The following is a 22,499-nucleotide window of genomic DNA, read 5'->3' on the forward strand; positions in this document are numbered from 1 at the left end:
CAATTTACAGTATGATTTTTCCCAAATACCAATGTTAACCAAGGGTTATTAACCCCAAACATCAACTCTGTAGCTCTCTCTACACACATGCTGTGTACTTCCAACAGTTTCATTATGAAAAACAGACAATCAGAAGGATACTGAGCAGTGGTTTCGAGGTGCTTTTTAAAAATAGGTGGGGGGGGGTGTTTAATGTGGAAAAGGTGTCACATATGTTTTGAAGTGAAGAATTCAAGAAAACATCCCAAATAAGAGGAAAAGGTTCACAGCATCAGATGAACAAAGATTCAAGATAAAGGCTGAAGATGGGACAGTTTGTTAAATAACTGAAAGCACTGACAAGGTGCCACAGTAGTTTAAAACAATGGAAGGTTAGACCAACAAATCATTGCAGATATTTGGGTAGCTCTAACATTACGGGATGTGAAGTAGGCTCAGTGGTCAGAAAAGGGTTAATCAACATGTTTGTAAACAGAGTTTAAAATGTCAACTCTAGAAAAGATGATGTAATATAGCAGAGGTTAAAATCTGTCATCCCGACAGATCACATGGAGGCAAAAGGATTAAATAAATGCTAATCACAAACAAGAGAAAATCTGCAGATGCTGAAAATCCAATCAACACACACAAAATACTGGAGGAACTAAGCAGGCCAGGCAGCATCCACGCAAAAGAGTACAGTCAACATTTCCAGCCGAGACCTTTTGGCAGGACTGGAGAAAAAAGCGGAGGCGTAGATTTATAAGGTGGGGGGGGGAGGGGAGAGAGAAACACAAGGTAATAGGTGAATCCTGGAGGGCAAGAGATGAATTAAAGAGCTGGGAAGTTGATTGGTGAAAGAGATGCAGGGCTGGAGAAGGAGGAGCATGATAGAAGAGGACAGAAGGCCCTGGAAGAAAGAAAAGTGGGGAGGAGCACCATAGGGAGGCAATGGGCGAGCAAGGAGATATAGTGAGAGGGAAAAAGGGATGGGAAATGGTGAATGGGGGGGAATGGGGGACATTACCAGAAATTCAAGAAATCAATGTTTGTGCCATCAGGTTGGAGGCTACGCAGACGGAATACAAGGAGGCCTTGTACCTCCAGCCTCAGTGCAGGCTCATCACAACAGTGGAGGAGGTCCTGGATGGACGTACCGGAATGGGAATGGGAAATGGAATTAAAATGGGTGGCCACTGGGAGATTCCGCTTTTACAGGCAGACCAAGTGTAGCTACTCGGCAAGTGGTCTCCCAATCTATGTCAGGTCTCACCAACATACTGGAGGCCACACCAGGAGCACCAGACACAGTATATGACCCCAACAAACTCACAGGTGAAGTGTCACGAGTGTCCAGTTTTTACTATGGATGTCCAATCCCTATATACCTCCATCTCCCAACAGGAAGGCCTCAAAGTTCTGTTTCTTTCTGGACACCAGACTCTACAGTTCCCCTCCACCCACCATTCTCCTCCGCCTAGTGGAACTTGTCCTCGCTCTAAATAATTTCTCCTTTGGCTGCTCCAACTTCCTTCAAACAAAAGGTGTAGCCATGGGCACTCGCAGGGGATCCAGCTAAGCCTGACTGCTTGTCAGCTACACGGTGCAGTCTATGTTCCAAGCCTACACTGGTGACTGTCCCACATTTTTCCTATGCTTCGTCAACAGCTGCATTGGTGCTGAACTTGCTGACTTCATCCATTTTGCCTCCAACTTCCACCCCACCCTAAAATTTACCTGGTCCATTTCCGACACCGCCCTCCCCTTTCCCGACCTCTCTGTCTCCATCTCTGGAAAGAGTTTATCTACTGATGTAGATAACAAACTCAGACCTTCACAGCTACCTAGACGAAACCTCCTCCCACCCTGTTACATGTAAAAACGCCGTCCACTTCTCTCAATTCCTCCGCCTCCACTACATCTGCTCTCAGGATGAGGTTTTTCATTCCGAAATGAAGGGGATTTCCTCCTTCTCGAAAGAAAGGGGCTTCCACCATCAACATTGCCCTTCAACAGCATCTCTTCCATTTCACATGTCTGCTCTCACCCCATCCTCATACCACCTTACCAGGGACAGGGTTCCTCTTGTCCTCACCTACCAACCTCACCAGCCTCCACATCCAGCATATAATTCTACGTAACTTCTGCTAATGGGATCCGACATCTTCACACCTCTCCCACCCCTCCCCCTACCAGCTCTTCCTACGCAGGGATCGTTCCCTACGCATCTCCCTTGTCCATTTGTCCCTCCTGGCACTTACCCTTGCAAGCAGAACAAGTGCTATACCCCCTGCACTTCCTGCCTTACTACCATTCAGCACCACAAGCAGTCCTTCCAGGTGAGGCGACACTTCACCTGCGAGTTTGTTGAGGTCATGTACTGTGTCTTGGGCTCCCGGTGTGGCCTCCTATATAATCAATGAGACCCAACATAGATTGGGAGACTGCTTCATCTATACTCCGTCCGCCAGAAAAAGTGGGCTCTCCCAATGGTCACCCATTTTAATTCCATTTCCCATTCCAATATGTTTATCCACAGCCTCCTCCACCATCATGATGAGGCCACACTCAGGTTGGAGGAACACCTGTATTCCATCTGGGTAGCCTCCAACCTGATAGCATGACCATAGATTACTCAAACTTCTGGTAATATAGCCACAACCCCCCCCCCCCACTTCCAATATTTGCCACCCCCTTTTCCCTCTCACACCTCATCCCTTTGCCCACCCTTCGCCTTCCTCTGTTGCTCCTCCCCCCCCTTCTCTTTCTTCCTTGGCCTTCTGTCCTTTTCTATCAAACTCCCCCTTCTTCAGCACTGTAATCTCTTTCACCAATCAACTTCCTAGCTCTTTACTTCATCACTCCCCCTCCCAGTTTCACCTATCACCTTGCATCTCTCTCTCCCCACCCCACCCCCAATCTTTTAATTCTACTCCTTGGCTTTTTTCTTCAGTCCTGCCAAAGGTTTTCGGCCTAAAATGTCGACTGTATTATGTTCCGTAGATGCTGCCTCGTCTGCTGAGCTCCTCCAGCATTTTGTGCGTGTTCCTTAAATAAATGCCAAAGATGTCTAAAGTGTGGAGCCAAGAAAGGAGATAGAAATAGTTACAGTGGAAAAATGGTAAAGATGAAAGTCATCACATCTGAACATCAAATCGAAAGATAATTGTTCGGGGTGTGTTACAACAACTGATACCATCCACAGATAGATATACTTTCGACGTGAAATGGCAAATCTCCAGCTCTAGAGCTTGAGTGAATAATACTGCTGTTCTCAAAAGCACTGGGTACTTTCAGAATGAATAAGCATTTTGTGCAAACTTTTTTTTAAAAAGAACCAAATATCAATGATTTTGACATACAATTTGAAAGCCTGCAAAACGTCCAAGAGGTAGCTTCAGACAAGGTTACTTACAAAGAAAGAAAAAAACAACAAACCTTTAAGGATTTGTCTGTGAAAGCTTCAAGTGTTCCATCATTTTCTAGGGACTTAGAGGATTTCCATGTGAGCCAATAATCAGGATCTGTTGACAGTGAACTAGTCCAACATGCTCCATATACAGATGAAATCAGTTCTGAGCACAGCAAATTTAATTCTTCAGCAGGAAGCTGGAACACAAGTTAATATAAGAATAGCTGTGCAAATAATGACAAGATGTTCACTTTCGTTCAGAAAATATTTCCGTTTTCCAAAAGAGATGTATACATCTTTTCAGAAGAATTTACCCTCGTGAGCACATTGCTGAGTGGACAGAATGATAAATATCATCCTTTTGGAGGCTTCAACAATTACAAGCGTTGGGAATTAATTTTCTGTGTGCATACTTGCACGCATATTAAAATAATTTAGAAATAGTTAGAACTATTACATTTTTAACTAGTTTTGAATATTTCCAAATGTCTGTCACATTTGACTGAAAGTTGAAGGTGCAGGTTTTCATCATGTCAGCGGTGAGGAGTTTTAGATTATACATGGCCCTACTGCCTTACTGAGCTTGGCAGAAGGGGTCCTGTGGAGTTATCCAGCAAGTTCAGCTTCCAAATGGAGCTTGATGCAAATACCATTCTATTTAGCAGCAAGACGGTTGAAGCATTTTTAGGACAACAAAACATCATGATATCGCAGCATTTAGATGTAAATTGTGAACTTTCTACTCACTTCTGTCTCTATCAAGTACCAAAATCCTTGAAGAGCTCGAGCACTGCCTGGAGTCGTTCTTATGCAAAATGTTACTAATTGACGTAGCTCTGCACAGATTTTTGACTTATCTTGTTTAATTCTGCTTCTGTAGAAGATGATTCAAATGGAAAAAAAAATAAATTATTAAATTACAATCTTTTAAAAGTGTGTATTGTTCTTCAAATCAAATGGCAGGTATGCAGTCCTATAAAACGTCTTCTTAAGGTTTTCTTTAGTTTTCAATAACTGAACAATGAATATTACTTCATATGTATCACACCTAATGAATAACCTACATGGCTGAATCTATATTGGGGACATATATCCACACATTTACTTTGGCACTACAGAAAACCCAAAACATCCTCCATAATTTCACGTTCAGTGAACTATGTTCTGCTCCTTTCAGAGTTTGAAAGCTTACCATCCAAATATTTTCACCAGTTTAAAATTCAATTCAAAGATTATATTTTTGCAAGCTTCCAGATTTATTTTCAGCAAAAAAAGTTTAACATAAATATTCCACTATAACACAAATGCAACAAGAAAACTTAATATCACAGATTTTAAAGTACCATTTATCAAAAGAAAGCTTGAACCATAAAAATCAAACATGAACATCCAAGAGCATAATCAAGGATAAGAGAGATTCGGCCAAAGCAACATTCCATTTACCCTGACCAGGGGCAAATGTCGAATTAATGATCCACATTTTGGAAAAGTCAGAAATAACCAATTGTGGAAGTCTATTAATGTTAAAATCTCAATTTTAAATTAAAGTGTGTTTTGAAATTTTTTTTGATGCAGCTTAGAAATTATATGCACTATAATCAACAAGATCTTACCCCAGAAAGAGTTTTTGTTTCTAATTGTTTCCACCCTACACAAGCTATATTTCACATCAGAGAATAAAAATCCTACTGGATATTTAAGAAAATTTACTGTATTTTTGGTGGGTACCCTGCCACTAAGAATTGAAAGCACAGGTCTGCAAGATTGGGAAAAATCCCAAAGCATGTATTTGGACTGGGGGGAGCGTTATCAATGTTGTATTGCAATAAAGCAAGCTATGGGAGCTGTATATGTAGCTTAGAGATGGTCACATCCTTAAAAATCCAGAGATTGGCCTTTCATAAGGAAACATTTCCACAAACATTTGTGCAAACACCAACTTATACCAAGTCAACTATTGTTAAGAAGCTAGATAACAGATAATATGGGATCTGAGGCAATGTAGAAATAGACTTGCTGGGCTAATTGGCTATTCAAATACTTACATTTATATTCACTATTTTCTGCTATTAATTGCCCGTGTGTTTGTGACAGTTGTTTGGAAAGATTGTAATTTTTTTTTATTTAGCAGACAATAACTTATTTTTGGCTTACCCAGATATTAATGATAGATCCAAGAGGTCTGCCAGAACTTTAAACTTGCAAAGCAATGCCAAATACTCCACTGCTGGCCACAGCTGAATATTACTCTGTAGCTGATTCAAACAATCCCCATCCAGTTGAGGTGGTGTTGGCTCAACACTTTTGGAATCAGAAGAGTTTAGGAGACCCTGAGATTTCATCATGGAAGTTATAGTGTTTACTACACGCTGTATTTCATCTGTAACAGTAGAGATATACACCATAGTAGTTTAGTATCAACTAACTGGAAATTAACAATTTGAAATAAATACTTGGATTATTTCTGGCTAAAAAAATAAACTGTCCTTCATCAGCCAAGTTTATGGCTTCCTAATGCTCTATGTTACTAGGACTTGAAAAAGCATACATTTTTGACCCTCCTTTTAATTTGTCCATTTACAATTCTGCATTATGTTCACTATTATGTGAAGTGCTGTGCCTATAAGATCTTATTTGCAATTTGTATAGTAAGTACTATTAAGGAGAAGCCAGCTTGATTCAAATTAGGTGACTCTAGAGAAATACAGAAGTTAACTGACAGCTTGAATTGTGATCCAACTAGCGAAATGTAAAACTGAAAATGTTGAAACAGAAAAAGTTATCAATTCAGATCAGAGATCCTTCATTATTTCCTGCTTTTATTTCAGACTACCAATACCAGAACTACTTTTACTTTTTTTTTTAACCAAAAGATGTTGAAAATATTTCCAGATCAACCCTTGAAATTTTATTGAAATTTCAGGTGCTGAAATAAAAATTCAAATCATCAAAAAGATGCAACTTAAAAAGCTGTGAATTTAATTCAAGCATTAAATAAAATAGAAAATTCACAAGAAACAAGTCATGCAAGATAACTTTTGAAAGACAATAACAAATAGAGAGCAGATATTTCCATTAGAATTCATAAGTTTTGGTGATAAGTAGTTTAAATTATGTACTTGCATTGAAACAGCAGAAATGAAGAATATAATTTACATTGAAGGCTGAAGCTTGAAAAGGCGAGGCATAGAAAGTATGAATTAGGACTAAGAAGCTGGGAAATGAAATGAAAATGCAAACTGGACAGTTTTAAAGGACCCAGCAAACATTGGAAAGCAGAGGAAAGGGGTATATAGCACATATTCAGAATATCCAGAGTCAGGATTAGATTAAATAAAGAAACAAAATGTACAAAAAGCAGTGTTTACAAACATGTTAGTTCCTTCAATTTTTGCCACGGAAGATGGTTAAGTATGGAACTTGACTCTTATTCTCAATCATTCACTATAATGTTACTTCAGAAGACAACCAAGGTACCAACACAAAAATCAATTAAAAACTGCCAACCTCAGGCAGCAGTTCTACAGGTACACAATCCCTACTGAACTCAAACTCAATGCAAGGTGACTACATTTAAAATTAGGTATAGCCTTCACTAAAAGTTTGCATGGCAGGTACGAAGATGCACACCGTACATCCTCCTAAAATAAAAATCTTCAACTGGATTTAACCCAGTATGCTTTACCTTGCTTAACAGGAAAGGCTCATTTTAAAAGACACAACTGATCTGTGAAGCTGTTTGAAAAAGCAGATATAGACTGTTCTCATATCACCCTAAACTGAACACACAAACATAAAGCTAATAACACTCAACATTTAGAAAAGTGTTGTAATAATTCTAAGGTTATTCATTTAAATTTCTCCATATATTTATTATCCCTTTACTAAACTGGACAAGAGAAAGTGTCTCAGAAAACATCAGATAATGGGGGTGGAATAGACCAAATAGCTACCACCAGCTGCAGGCTTCAAACAGCTGTGTCTGAAACGCCCTCCTTCACTCTCTGTATACCCATGATTATATCGCCACCAACAGCTCCAATCTGCTAATTAAATTTGCTGATGACACTATGTTGATTGGCCTAATCTCAAATAATAACAAGGCAGCCTACAGAGAAGTCGTCATCACCCTGACACAGTGGTATCAAGAAAACAACATCTCCCTCAATGTCGCAAAAACAAAGGAGCTGGTTGTGGACTACAGGATGAATGGAGACAGGCTAACCCAGGGGTGGGCAAACTTTTTGACTTGTGGGCCACAAAGGGTTCTAAAATTTGACCAGGGGGCCGGACCAGGAGCAGATGGACGGAGTGTTTTGGTAATACACCTCATAAGAGAAAGTAAATTATCATGGGATATGTGAAAACATGTGCTTTTATTTCAATTGAAAATAAACAAATGCATTACAACAAAATATGTCTTTGAAGTCCCATGGTATTTAGCTATTTATTGAAATGACTCTTAAAACTCTGAAAATTAAATGAATAAAATACAGCTTTTTTAAATAGTAACAGTTATTATTTTAAAGCACTGAAAATTCTGTTATCCTTCAAGATATTATCGTCATCACTCTCCTCCTGACTGTCTTTATTTCAAAAACGGTAGGAGATGCAGGTCTACTTGTCCTGCTCCTTCTTATTCAATTGTCCCCTGTGCCAAAACTCAACAACGACCAGCACAAAGACAGAACAGTGACAGCGCGCCAGTATGCGGACCGCGTTATTTGATCTGGAGCGCATTTTTTATTTTGAGAACGTACGTGCACCTGCGCACTACTCATGTCCATCACTCGTGTCCATGCCTGGGCTAACCACTATTGAGATCAGTGGATCGGGGGTTGAGAGGGTGAACAGCTTTAAGTTCCTTGGTATCCACATCACCGAGGATCTCACATGGTCTGTACATACTGGCTGTGTGGTGAAAAAGGCACAACAGTGCCACTTTCACCTCAGACAGTTAAAGAAATTTGGTATGGGTCTCCAAATCCTAAGAACTTTCTACAGGGGCACAATTGAGCGCATCACTGCCTGGTATGGGAACTCTACCTCCCTTAATCGCAGGACTCTGCAAAGTGGTGCAGATAGCCTAGCGTATCTGTCGATATGGACTTCCCACTATTCGGGACATTTACAAAGACAGGTGTATAAAAAGGGCCCAAAGGATCATTAGGGACCCAAGTCAACCCAACCACAACCTGTTCCAGCTGCTGCCATCCGGGAAACTGTATGTAGCATAAAAGCCAGGACCAACAGGCTCCAGGGACAGCTTCTTCCACCAGGCCATCAGACTGATTAACTCACGCTGATACACTGTATTTCTGCGTTGTACATACTATTACACATTACTATAAATTGCACATTTAGATGGAGACATTATGTAAAGATTTTTACTCCTCATGTATATGAAGAATGTAAGTAATAAAGTCAATTCAATTCATTACAACAATGGGCAGAGGGAAGTTTCACATATACAAACCAAAGAGTCTTTAATTAACATTGGAATTCTATAACCTGACCAAATCAACAAATGGTACAACATTAAGATGGTCAATGAGATCATGTTTCTGAAAAATTAATGAAGCATACCAGTGTCAAATCCTGCAAAGTGATTTGCCCGAAGTACAAGACCCCAAGCCAACAGCAACTCCTTCTTGATATTCCAATCAGTGGTAACTGTTTTTATTCTACAAAGTTGGTCTTTCCAGGCTATGTCTGTCACTTTTGGTCTCAGACTGAGCACATCCAAGGCAGAACTTATTGACCTGAGTTTAGATGTCAATTCCACAACAGATTCAACCTAAGGAGAAAATATCCATTTCAAAAGCGTCAGATGAATGACAAAGTCTGGTATTATATATGACAGTTATTACTTTAAATAGGAAAGTGTCATAAGCAACCATTGCGATTAAGCCAATCTTTTACATAATCAACATCCCTTCAAGCTAATTTTGAAATATTTATCTTTCCACATCAGCTGCCTGCAGGTTGATCTGTCCAAATCAACCAAACTGCAAGCAGAGGTAGTGTTAGGTCACTTAAAGAAAATTAGGTCACTTAAAATCAACTCTGCAAAGAGGTAGTGTTAGGTCACTTAAAGAAAATTTAGGTGTTTCAGATTCCAGAATACTAATGGATATTCTGCAAGTTACTCAGAGAGGCAACAAATGAGATTGCCAAGATCTTGAACAATATATTAATGTCCTCTCTAGACACAGGTGAGCAGTTTACACTGTTCCGTTGTTCAAGGACAATAGGGTTAAGCCTGGAAACTGTAGACTGTTGAGTCTCACATCAGTGGTAGGAAGGTACTGGACAGGATTCTTATAGATAGGATTTATGAGTATATGTAAAATCATGCTTAATTATGCACAGCCAGCATGGTTTTTTGAGGGACAAGTCATACCTTACCAACCTGATTTGAGTTTTTAAAAAATATATAAAATGAGCTGGATGAAAAAGTAGAATGGGTGGAACAGTAACTTTACAGATGGTGGTGTGCTAGTGCAGAAGATTGCCAAGGAATACAGCAGGACATTGATCAGTTGCAGATATGGCCAAAGAAATGACAGATGGAGTTCAATCCAGTGAAATGTGCACTTTTGCACTTTGGGAGATCAAATGTAAAAGGTCAGTACATAGATAATGGCAAGACCCTTAAGAGGGTTGATGTGAAATAGGATCTTGGATCCAAGTCTAGAACTCCCTGAAACTGGCTGCACAGGGATGCAATGGTGAAGGCGGCGCATAACATGTTTGCCATTATTAGTCGGGGCAACTGAGTTCAAGAGTTAGGAAGGTATGCTGAGCTTTACAAATTCTCGTTAGGCTATATCTTGAGTATTGCATTTGGTTTTGGTTGAATCATGATAGGAAGGTTGTGGAGGCTTTGGAAGGAGTGCTGAATAGTGTAATAAAATATAGAATTAAATGAGGAGAAATGCTAGCACACTAAGAGAAAAGGATGCGCTTGCATAGGAATCACAGCTAATATGCAGATATAAGCAAACAAAAAGAAGGCAAATGCTACTTTGTACTCCAACTACTGTGCAAGAGCCAGGTACAAAGCATAGAACTACATCCTTGTATGCAGTTTCTATCTCAATATCCATGTAAGGGCATGCTATAACCTAGCTTAATGACAGATATCTAGATTGTAGAGATGATCTTGAAAAGACACACTGAGTGGGACCGGCCTACTTACAATATCATTTGAAGAATTATTCCTGACGTTAAGAGGTATAGAGGCAAAGAAGATACTAAATAAGTTTTGCTTGGGAAGAAATACCAAAAGGATAAGGAATCAGCTATCTATGTTTAAGAGAAAATTCTTTATCCCAGAAGGCTATGGACATTCAGTCTGAAATACTGACAGTCAGCATTTAAGCCCAAGATCAATTAATTTGGACAAGAACATCAAGGTAAGTGGGTTATATCAACTTGGTTTAAAGCAGAGATTCCCAACCTGGGGCCCACAGACCCCTTGGTTAACAGTAGGGATCCAGGACATAAAAAAAGGTTAGGAACTCCTGGAGTAAAAGATTAAACATGAACATATTGAATGATAAACAATGTTAGGGAGCTTTTGACCAACTCCTGCTTTTTAATTGTTCTATTCTTGATGTGTTCTTTGACATGTTCTTTCTACTTTGGAGAGAAAAATCTTAAGCTAAGCTTCATAGAAGGAAAGAAAGGCGAGATGGAAAATCGTTTTGCTTATTGGTGATTCTAGGAATAGAGTGGTAGTGGAGAAGCATATTTACATAAGGGCTGAAAAAAACTGCCAAGTTTCTCACAGATCAATTTGTAATTTTATTCTGATGGATAAATTTTTTATGAAATAAAGAAATAAATGGATTGGATAAAAATGCAGGAAAACAAGTTAACCCTTGCCTGACGTAATTTCATTTAATCATAACACTAGCACAAGGGCCTAAATAACCTGTTTCAAATATAACATTCCCACCATGCTTGGCAGAACACAGAACACAACGAACAGAACACACCAAGTGACAATGCAACAACAGCAAAACACACAAATGTCATTTCAGTGTGTGGTCCAATGTAAGGTGATATGTAAAACAATCTGAATCAAAGTGTGCATTTCCCCATCGTTCATAGACTTTTATAATATATTAATATTAATTGTCTATGTACCTAATTAATTGAATTAACACTATTTAAATTCAAGTTTATTCAATAGGCAATCGCATTTAACTACCTTCAAGTTAATCTTACAAAGAACTTGAAATGACTGGTCCAATAGGAGCGGTATATCTTATTCATCCAGTCAATTATACTGCATCTCTTTCTTTTGCTATGATTAGGAAACAGTTTTGTTCATGCAGACTATGCCTGATTCTATTTTATCTTTCATCTGGGAATGAAACTTGAGTACAGCAGGAACATTACACCATTGAAGGATGCCATTTGGCCTATTTATGAATTGGAATCATAAATCTGAACTCTGCAAGAGCCATCCAGCTGGTCTGACTTTCATCAAAACCTATTTTTTATTAATATTTCCTTTTCATAACTGCCTATTATTTCAGAAGCTTCTATCTTTCCCAGATTTCTTGGTGGTGGAGGAAAAAAAATCTTATTTAAAAAAATATAATCCAGCTGCTAATTGAACCACTGTGCTGCCGATCTCCATAGATATTCCAAGAACAAAAGTAACCTTGTATTAGATTTCACTGACCTTGAATGGAGGAGGGAACCCCAGTGATTTCTGCATCTTCTTTACACCAAATGTTATTCCACTTGGGCTAGCAAGATGACTTTGAAGGTTAACTGAAACTGAGTGAATTTCTTGAGAAATCCTATTGTAAATTAAACAGCATAATAAATATATCTTCTAAAACAGTTAATCACACAAGAACATTAAAGAACTAAATTCTTGGATAAAATGTTTTGCTTTGGCAAAACATCAAAAGTGACTAAAAATAATAAATCTGCAGCTGTGAAACCAGGAAATGATAATTCTGCTGAAGAAACACATTCTTCCATGAACATCAACCAAATAAAGATCTTAACTTGAACCCTGAATGAGATGGCACTTAGATATGGAATTTTTTAAAGATCTATAATGCCCAAGGATCAAAATACTTATTCGTACTGAGAAACACAAGACAACTGTTGGAGGTGATCCTTCACAAGGTGTTTCAAGACCCAATGCCAATGGAGTGAGAGCAATGCCATGCCTTCAGAATCCGAAGTGACTCTATCGGAAACCACCCAGAACCGATCTCGCCACACAGCGTTGCATAGCACCTAAAGGACATCAGAAGTTTGTTAATGTCAGTAAAGAGTATACTATAATAAGAATCCGTCATAGACTGATGCAGTTTCTTAATTTCATCTCTGAAAAAGCATCCTCAATGAAATTACATGTTCTGCAACCACGCAAGCATTCCAAAAGAATTACTTTAATATTTTAACAGCATCAGTTACAAAAATATGATCTAAGTTTGTAGCACTATTAGTTATCATTGTAATTACACGAATGTTTAGCATCTCCTGGGTCCTAAATTCTCAGTATAGATATAAAGTGCACAAACTAACCAGACGTACATATAACCTGAAAGACATGTTTTGCCATTTTTATATAAAATATTAAAGATAATGGATTACCTGTACAACTTCCACTCATTGTAATACAACACTTCTCAAATGCTACATAACGCCCAACAGATTGATCTACTTGTGTAGTAATAACCAAGCCTCATTATGGCAATTAACTGTACGCTAATCATCTCTGCACACTCCTCCACAGTATCTTCTCCTTTCACATGATATACTTCTAAAACAAATTAAATTACAAATAAATATGTACAAAATGCAGGTCAAAAATATAAAGTAACACTTACCTCACTGAAGACATCATCTTCAAGGTGATAAAACTGAGATTTTATGCACTGTAGCACACAAGCATCCCAGATTTCAAAGAAAGCAGCAAGATGGGCCAGGGCTGGGTGAGGCAGATTTTCAAAACTTAGCATCCCTAAAATGAAAAATAAAGGATTAAATAAAGCATCTCTACACGATCTGTATAGAAATATTATACATAATCAACTATATGAAATAGAATTACTGTAATTATCTGAATATTTTATTTCATTTCCACTTTGTTGTTTATATAGAGTATAGGAAGTTTAATACACTGGTATCAGAATACCTGGATTATTGATATAGAAAGCTGCTGGAATCCCAAACAGCTTGGAAATTCAATTTAACTAAAATACTCAGTGTTATGACCAAAACGGTCATAAAAATCAATTTACTCTTGCCTTCAGGGAAGGAAATCCACACTAATCAACACAGCTGATTCTTAATATGCCTCTTAAATGACCTAGCAAATAACGAAACAAGTTCAGATGAATTTGGCAATTGGCAATAATTGGACTCTTTACAATAACTGATAAAACAAAAAACACACTACAATCACAGATGTTCTCCCAATTCTGGTTTCATTTACAAGAATGACAGCAGAAATATTCAGAAACTAAATATTTTTTCATGCATTCATGTTTATCGCAGATGGCAAAGATTCTAAAGCACAAAGTTCTATTTTCCTTCAGCCATATTTAACATTACCTTTATGAAACGCTATAGATATCCTCAAAGCACTGCGTCTTCCTGATTTCTTTGTAGCTTCAGATGCCAGGATTGTCTTCTCCATATATACCCTTTCCTCTCTGTTCATTAGAAATGCCATCCTACAGAAGTAAACCAAGACTTAAGCATGAAAAAGATCATAAATAATGGGAGAATCGTCAATTTACACAGCTTCACAGACATACACAAATCTCTGCTCATAGTGCAGCTGCAATCAAGTGTCCTTTTTCCCTGGACAGACTTCAGCTGTTTGCGAATCAATGGAGCAGCATTCAACTACTGGAGAACATTCCATCACATACCCGACTTGCAGCTTCTCATGGTGGAAGATTTGGAAAGCCAAAATGTCATTTATTCCTTGCAGAATACCACTCTAACTTGCTCTTGCAGCATGTAGAAATATTGGATATGCAACATAACTTGAGCAACTGTGACTCCCAGATCAATTCAGTTGATGCTGACTTCTCTCCATTGACACTACTTGACTACGGTAAGTTATTCTAACATTTCAAAGTTCAAAATGCTCAAAGTAGATTTATTATCAAAGTACATTTATGCCACCATATGCAACTCTGAGATTCATTTTCTTGTGGGCATTCACAGTAAATAGAAGAAACATAATCAATTCAATGGAAAACTGCACCCAATAGGACGGTTAAACAACTAATGTGCAAAAGACAGCAAACTATGAAAATACAGAAAGAAAAAAGTAATAAATATCAAGAAAATGAGATGAAGAGATCTCAAAAGTGAGTTGATAGGTTGTGGAAATGGTTCAGTGATGGGGTCAGTGAGGCTGAGTGAAGCTATCCCCTCTGGTTCAAGGGCCTGATGGTTGCGGGGTAATAACTGTTTGTGAACATGGTGGCGTACGTCCTGAGGCTCCTTTACCTCCTTCCTGATGGCAGCAGGTCTCCAAGTGTTGATCCAGATTTCCAGCATCTGCAGTTTCTCTTGATTCCCAGGTGTTGGGAGTAGGGCTTACAGTGTTGTGTAAAACTTATCGATGTCTATAAAGGGGCTATTGTTACCTTCTCTTATTGAAATTGGTCTGGAAGTTGCCTGGAATTCGTGTGACACAAACCAAACATACCATCCTTCAAGCAACGCACACAAAATGCTTTCCAACATCTGAAGATTTCCTCATGTTTGTGTTTTTAATATCCTGCTTCAATTCAAATGCACAGATGTTTTACAGATATGCACGGGATGCACGGATATTTTACTGATGTGTGCAGTTGCTTCATTATTTCAGAAACAGAAGATGAAGCAGAGCAAATGCAAATCAGCAACCATACTCCTCATCAACAGGACAATAGACGGGCCTAGGATGCTGGTTTCAGGAGCTCTGGAACTGACAACATGGTGCCTCAAATAACAGACCTCCAGCAATTTATCTTATGTTAGCCATGGTCTCAGCCAGTACATACTTTTAATGGTTAATCCCAACTTTAATAAAGGCTCCTCAATGCTCCATTCTGATAGGCTGTCATTTAGCATTAGCAGTCATTCTTATCTCAGCAGTGGAATTCATCACTTGCACCCATATACTTATACTAAAACTTCAAATTTTGTGTCGATGATGAGCAAGCCAGTATCTTTTTTGCAGGGTTGAAATATCTGATACCAGAGAGTATGCACTTAAGGTGAGAGGAGTTTAGTTCAAAGGAAAGATGTGGGGCAAGATTTTATTTCACACACAGAGTGGTAGGTGCCTGCGATACATGGTGGAGGTGAATAAGATACGGGGGATTCAAAAAGCTCTTAGTACATGAATATGAAGGAAACTGAAGAAATTGACTTTGTGTACAAGAAAGGATTAATTTAGTTGGACGTTTGAGAACTAATTAGTTCAGCACAACATCATGGGCCAAATGGCCTGATCCTGCCTGATGTTCTAACATTAGAAGAAATCAAAATTGAAGGAAGGAAAATGACACTGGCTTCAGTAAGATCAAAAGAGCTGAAATAAAGAAATTCCAGTTACCTGTTAGCAACAGAGCTTAGCTGTGCTTGAAGCTCTTTCAAACGATGCTCCCCATTTTCAAAATTCACAGAATGAAACAAAATGACTAATTGCTGCTGGTTCCATCGTGGATCCAAAGGAACTGAGGCAATGTCTGGTGGGGTAGCAATGGAAGAATGGAGGAAATGGGATCACAAATCTGATTGGTTCTACAGTAGGCCATATTATTCCAAATCTGAAGAAACAGTTTCTGTAAATCAATGAGTATGCAGTCTTGACATTCCCACCCGCACACTTCTATTACCCGATCCCCAAAAAATTTCAAATTTTACATTTCCAACCAATGCCCCTCTGTCAAAAGGAATGCAGAACCCCAAAAATCATAAAATTACTACTTGTAAATACAAAAGTTACAAGATGCAAATGCTTTAATGAAAGAAATTAATCTCATCATTTATTTCTATTCTCTAACTTGATTACTCCCCATTTTCCAAAAAAAAAGATAATTTATCTAGAGATAATGAATAGATATTAAAAATGAAGCAATTCCCATTAATCAGGAATGTTACCTTTTGCATTAGGCTGCAGCTGTTGAATAACATCTTTCATTCCTGTAGGTAGTGCACTGGAATAAACTGCATTGAGACCTTGAGACCCGGCTTCCAATTGTGCAAACACCAAGTCTGTGTGTTCAATTATTTTTTTTTAAAGTCATAAAATTAAGAATATTCTGCATGGAAACAACTCTCCACTTCTACAGCAATTGTGTATTCCATTTGATTCCATTTAAATCCAAAATCAGAATTTAAATACAGTGGATTCCAGTTAATTGGGCCATCAGTTAATCAGGGTAGCCACTTAATTGGGACAACTCTCAAAGAACAAAAATTAAATGAGAAAACAGCCGGGATACTCTTCATTTATTTGGAACACTATGCCACTTAATTGGGACAGGAGACTGTGTAGCATCTAACAGCCACACTGGTGCACACAGCTGACACTGGCTTGAAACTGTTCGGCAGCAATGCTTAAAGGGAACAGTTTTTAAATAATGTCAGTTGTGTTCAAAACACAGTGATTTTTGTCACTAACAGATGGTAAGAAATAAACTGTAAGACAATTCAGAACTGTTTTGCTTACTGCGGTTTCAAGTATTCAGATTTGGATATACCAGAAATGGATGTGCTTGAAAATGGAACAATTTCGCACTTCAACAAGTTAGGAACTACTAAGAATTTGAAGACAGACAGACAGACAGACATACTTTATTGATCCCAAGGGGAAATTGGGTTCCGTTACAGCCGCACCAATCAAGAGTAGTGTAGAAATATAGCAATATAAAACCATAAATAATTAAATAATAAGTTAATCATGCCAAGTGAAAATAAGTACAGGACTAGCCTATTGGCTCAGGGTGTCTGATACTCCGAGGGAGGAGTTGTAAAGTTTGATGGCCATAGGTAGGAATGACTTCCTATGACGATCAGTGTTACATCTTGGTGGAATGAGTCTCAGGCTGAATGTATTCCTGTGCCTAACCAGTACATTATGGAGTGGATGGGAGTCATTGTATCAATAATCATCTTGAATGAAGATTTGGAGGATGCAAACATTGAAATTATTGTACAAGGGCAGTCCATTACACTTAAGCACAACGATTTTGCTTCCTGAATACTTTGGGGCGAATCTCGTGGATTTTGGATTGCTGACCATGAAAACCACCATGAATTTTCCCTATCGTGCACCATTATTTTGAAATTGCATATATTTGTTAATTCAATTCATAATTCAAGTTCATTCAAATACTGCCCACAATATAGTTTTTTTTTAATTTTGTCCAGGTATGGCTGGGTATGCTTAGGCAAGGAAGGTTTTGTATGGCAGAACAGATTTTAACAAAGGCTATACATTTCCATAAAGGATTTTAATATTTTAGACAGATGTTTCTCAGAATAACAGATGCCAAGATAAGGAAAGCATTTTTGTTAGTTTATAAATCAAACAGGTCATCAATGATAGGCAATTCGAAGAACTTCTAGTGGGACCAGAGAAAAATCACATCCAAGATATTCAAAGATGCTGTTGAAAATTTTCTTGGCAACTACAGATCACCAACCTAGACACAGCTGGTTGACAACATGCTTCAAGAATACAAAACAATGAAGTGCAACATGTCATTAAAGATTAAATTTTCTGTATCCCCGTTTAGACTCTTCCCTGCAAATCTTGGCGCTGTCAGTGACGGGCATGGTGAAAGGTTTCACCGGTGCATTGTGGTCATGGAGAAATGTTAACAGGGCAACTGGAATCCATTAATACTGGCTGATTATTGTTAGATACTTAAGCAAGAAGCCTCAGACACTGAGTACAAACAAAAACCCTTAAAACATTTTTAGCTTAGTTGAACTATTGCAAAGCATCAGCACCGTTATGCGATTAGGCACTTTACATGCAATAAAAATTAATTTCTTGTTTCTTCAAATTATTATGTGATACAAGTAGTCTGAAATTATATTTGTGTTCAGAGTCAAGCAGTCTCTCATGAACAAAACAAAAATTCTGAAGAAGCAAAACTTTCAAAGAAATTTGTGGCTCAGTGTTATCTGCAGCAGGTGTCTGCGCTGATTTCATTTACAGTCAAAAGTACACTGGATGAATTCCTCCTTTGATAACTGTACTAATTCCTGCATCGATAGCTGAACTAACAGTTTCATAGTACTGTAATAATATTGGTAGTGTTCTAATTTGTTCTGTATTTCATTTAAATACATACCTTTTTTTTACTCAGTTAAACTGTAGTTTTTTTTATATAACTTTCCATGAAACTTCAGCTAATTGGGGCAGCTGTTTAATTGGACCAAACTATAATGATCCCAATGTGCCCCCATTAACCGGAATCCACTGTAATGCTTTTGTATTTGTATACTTAAGTGTAAATATTCCCAATTGTAATAGTAAAACTTCTATCAATCTATATACAATTTAGAATGCAAACACAAATTAAGACTAGCTTACAAATTTAAATTCAGCTTTATTCAGCATATCAACAGATATTTATCTTAAAAGTGGTCTGACAATTGCCAACTGCCAATATTCAAGAAAACTCACTGAATGACTTCAGTAAGCAATAGGAATTAATTGTATGACCAAATTTATGCAGTTAAACACAAATAAAAGGTACCTGGCAACTGCTTGTGGGATTTTGCCACATGGCACAACCACCTAGCTCTTAACAGCCAATCTTGATTAGACGCTTTCTCTGTTACCATTCTGACAGCAGTAGGAATCATATCAACCTCACTGGCTACTTCAGCTGCTGTCCAATTGCCATGAAATGAAAGATGGTCCATATTACAAGACTGCAAAACCACCTCCAGGTCAGTCAGAGTCAATGGTTGAAACCTCATTTGGAGAAAGGACAGAGAAGAGATACATTACAAAAACCACAATGCAGGTTGTGATCTAATTTTGCTGGGTTTTCTAGAAAACCATATTGTTTCACAACTCTTAATAAATGAAATAAAAGTATTCTTAGCAAGTCAAAGCTTTTGTTTAGAGCAAATGGCTTTTCTATGTATGAACGCGATGGGGATGCACAATGACTTACTTAAAATTCAAGCTAAAGAAATATGCAGGTAAATTTTCGCCTTTCCCTAAATGACTGTTTATAAACAGTTGATTCTCACCTACCTGTTATTTTTGAGGCTCAGTTGGCTCAAACAATAAGTAAGGATCTGCCCATCTCGAAAGACCATGGACAGTATTGAATCCTCTGCTGTTAGCATTGCTGAGGGAATAGAATCTGGCCACAGCCCTAAAATAGTCAAGGAATGAGCCCGGAATTCAGGTGATGCCAATGTGAGTCCATGTTTCTTCACTAGTTCTTGTACTTGCTGCAACATGAACAGATTTTTGCTCTAAATCCTTTTACCTTCAACTCATAAATTTAGTTATAACAAAAATAGCAGAATTATGATCGTTTTAAACAGAAAAGAATTGTATTTAACATTAAAAATGAAGATATGTGATTGGCTATCAATATTTCATATTACTTAGTCTTCAATGTTTTTTAATCTTAATTTACATTAATTCTGAACTACAAAGAGAAACAAGCTTCTGGTGAGAACTTTGTTACCTTCTGGTGAACTTGAGAAGTCTGTGAAGAGGCAAATACTTCTAAGCAAGCTCGAACGAATGCCTCTGGTAAATCAAGACCACACTTCAACTGCTGAACAATAAGTACAGCTGCCCGAAGGAATGAACTGATGGAGATGCCAGCTTTGTGTTCAAAAATAAGAGTAAACAAAATATAGTGACCAATTTTAAAAGTTTTGAATTCATTAAGATTCCGATTTCACAGGATTTTAAAAATTTGTTAGTAAGTCAAAACCAATAGTTATCACAGCAAGCGGCCAAACAAGAACAAAAGCTCCAATTAAATACAAAAAACCTTTAAGTAACCTGTCAGCTAGAACCAGTTGACCAAAAGCATCTAATACAATTAATTTTGAGGTTAATACTCTTACCTACTGCAATTTCTTTTATTTCTGAATACAATGCCATTAGCTCAGTACATGGATGGTCTCCCATAAGACCACGCCCATGTAACAGCATTTTCATATCATGTTCATCCAAAGGTTCTGAATTTTGTTCGCCTGCAATATAAATTTCAATCCCACGATTCCTCATGGCGCGAGAGATTTCCCCGTGCACTGGATCCATGGTCATAAACAGTCTACAACAAATTTTTTAAAACATTAAATTAAAGCTATAGTTTTCAGTACTGATTGCACCTCAAGGACAAATTCATTTTATTACAATTCATCTTAAAGAAAGGAAAACCTTAAAAATACTGAGCCCAGGGAAAATGATGGACACTTGAGAAAGAACCATCCAAGGTCAAGGAAAATGCATGTGTGTGTGGCCTCCATCAATCGTGATTGACCGTGGGTGCTGCGACTCTGGTAGTCACTGGTTTGTCGAGCAGCATCGACTGTGGCTATTGAGACCAATCCTGGAACAGCAGGCTCTGCCACAGTTGCTATATGAGTAGGGCATCGTGGAATTATTGTCCGTTGTCCACTTTGCTCTCCGTTTAACTCTCCGCTCCTCAAACTGACTCAGGATCACGCATTCACCTTGCTCTAGGTGTTGCTGAAGAGTACCTCGCCATTTGTTGCGGTCATCTGCTGTGTTCTCCCAGCACTCTGTGTTGATTTTTAAGGCTTTCATGTCACGCTTGCAGAGGTCCTTGAAGTGAAGCTGGGGTCTACTAACATTCCTCTTGCCTGTTGCTAGTCCTCCGTAGAGGATGTCCTTCAGCAGTCTACCATCCTTCCTACGACGGACGTGGACCAGCCAGCGCAGTCTGTGTTGTCTTTAAAGTGTGAACACTGTGGGAAGTCCCACACGGGAGAGGACCTCAGAGTTTGGGACTTTGTCTCTCCAGGTGATGCTGAGGATATGGCGAAGGCTGTGCAGGTGAAAACTATTGAGTTTCCGCTCCTGTTTAGAGTAGATGGTTCAAGTCTTGCTACATACAGGACGGTGCTGATAACACATGCATTGTACACAGCAGCCTTGGTCTTTGTAGCGAGTTTCAGATTCTCCCAGAACTGCGAGGAGAGTCGAGCAAGGATCCTACTGCCGATATGCCTATTGATTTCAATATCAAGGGAGAGAGTGTCGCTATTGGTCAACCCCAAGTATGTGAACTCGTGAACCACTTCTAGATCGTAACTGTTGATGGTAATGACTGGTGTCTCCACTACATTCTGGGCAAGGACATTTGTTTTCTTTAGGCTGATGGTAAGCCTGAAGTCCTTGCATTGCTTAGAGATGCAGTCCATGAGAGTTTGTAGTTACCGTTTGGCATATGAGGTAAGAGAAGTGTCATCGGCAAAGGGCATGTCATGTTTTAAGATCTTTCGCACCTTTGTTCTTGCTCTCGGGCACGCAGGGTTGAACAGCCGCCCATCAGACCTGGTGTGCATGTAGATGCCTTCTATCAACATCCCAAATGCATGCTTCAATAGCAGAGAGAAGATGCCGAATAATGTTGAGGCCAACACACATCCTTGTTTGACTCCACTACAAATAGCAAAGGGTTCTGATGAGCTGCCATCGTACTCATATCGTCATGGAATGACTTGATACTTTGGAGTTTCAGGGGACAGCCGATTTTGAGGAGAATCTGAAAGAGCCCATCCCTGCTGACAAATGCCTTGGTCAAGTCGATGAAAGTGACATAGAGGGCTTTCTGCTGTTCCCTGCACTTCTCCTGGAGTTGACGGAGTGAGAAAATCATGTCGATAGTTAACCTCCTTGCACCAAAACCACATTGGGACTCAGGATAGACCAGCTCTGCCAAAGTTTGTAGACTTGCCAGAGTTACACGAGCAAAAACTTTGCCGACAATACTCAGGAGGGCAAGACTCCTATCGTTGTTGCAGTTGCTCCTATCACCCTTGTTCTTGTACAAAGTGACGATTTTGGGGTCATGCACATTCTGTGGTAAGGCTCCTTCCT

The 22,499-nt window shown here is 38.6% G+C and overlaps 1 protein-coding gene across 1 annotated transcript in view; it reads right to left on the reverse strand.

The window, feature by feature from the left end:
* Positions 1–22,499, reverse strand: part of mdn1 (midasin AAA ATPase 1) — a 164,187-nt gene that overhangs the window by 75,708 nt on the left and 65,980 nt on the right. The window contains exons 46-59 of the mRNA XM_059982421.1: positions 20,498–20,706; positions 20,107–20,249; positions 19,662–19,864; positions 19,153–19,373; positions 16,541–16,654; positions 15,993–16,125; positions 13,985–14,106; positions 13,258–13,391; positions 12,507–12,661; positions 12,090–12,210; positions 8,978–9,188; positions 5,546–5,771; positions 4,139–4,265; positions 3,418–3,588 (exon numbers count right to left, since the gene is read on the reverse strand). Coding sequence (XP_059838404.1) covers positions 3,418–3,588; positions 4,139–4,265; positions 5,546–5,771; positions 8,978–9,188; positions 12,090–12,210; positions 12,507–12,661; positions 13,258–13,391; positions 13,985–14,106; positions 15,993–16,125; positions 16,541–16,654; positions 19,153–19,373; positions 19,662–19,864; positions 20,107–20,249; positions 20,498–20,706 — 2,290 coding nt within the window. The remainder of the gene's footprint in view (positions 1–3,417; positions 3,589–4,138; positions 4,266–5,545; positions 5,772–8,977; positions 9,189–12,089; positions 12,211–12,506; positions 12,662–13,257; positions 13,392–13,984; positions 14,107–15,992; positions 16,126–16,540; positions 16,655–19,152; positions 19,374–19,661; positions 19,865–20,106; positions 20,250–20,497; positions 20,707–22,499) is intronic.

The sequence above is a fragment of the Hypanus sabinus genome, chromosome 10 (assembly GCF_030144855.1).
Source record: "Hypanus sabinus isolate sHypSab1 chromosome 10, sHypSab1.hap1, whole genome shotgun sequence".
NCBI lineage: Eukaryota > Metazoa > Chordata > Chondrichthyes > Myliobatiformes > Dasyatidae > Hypanus > Hypanus sabinus.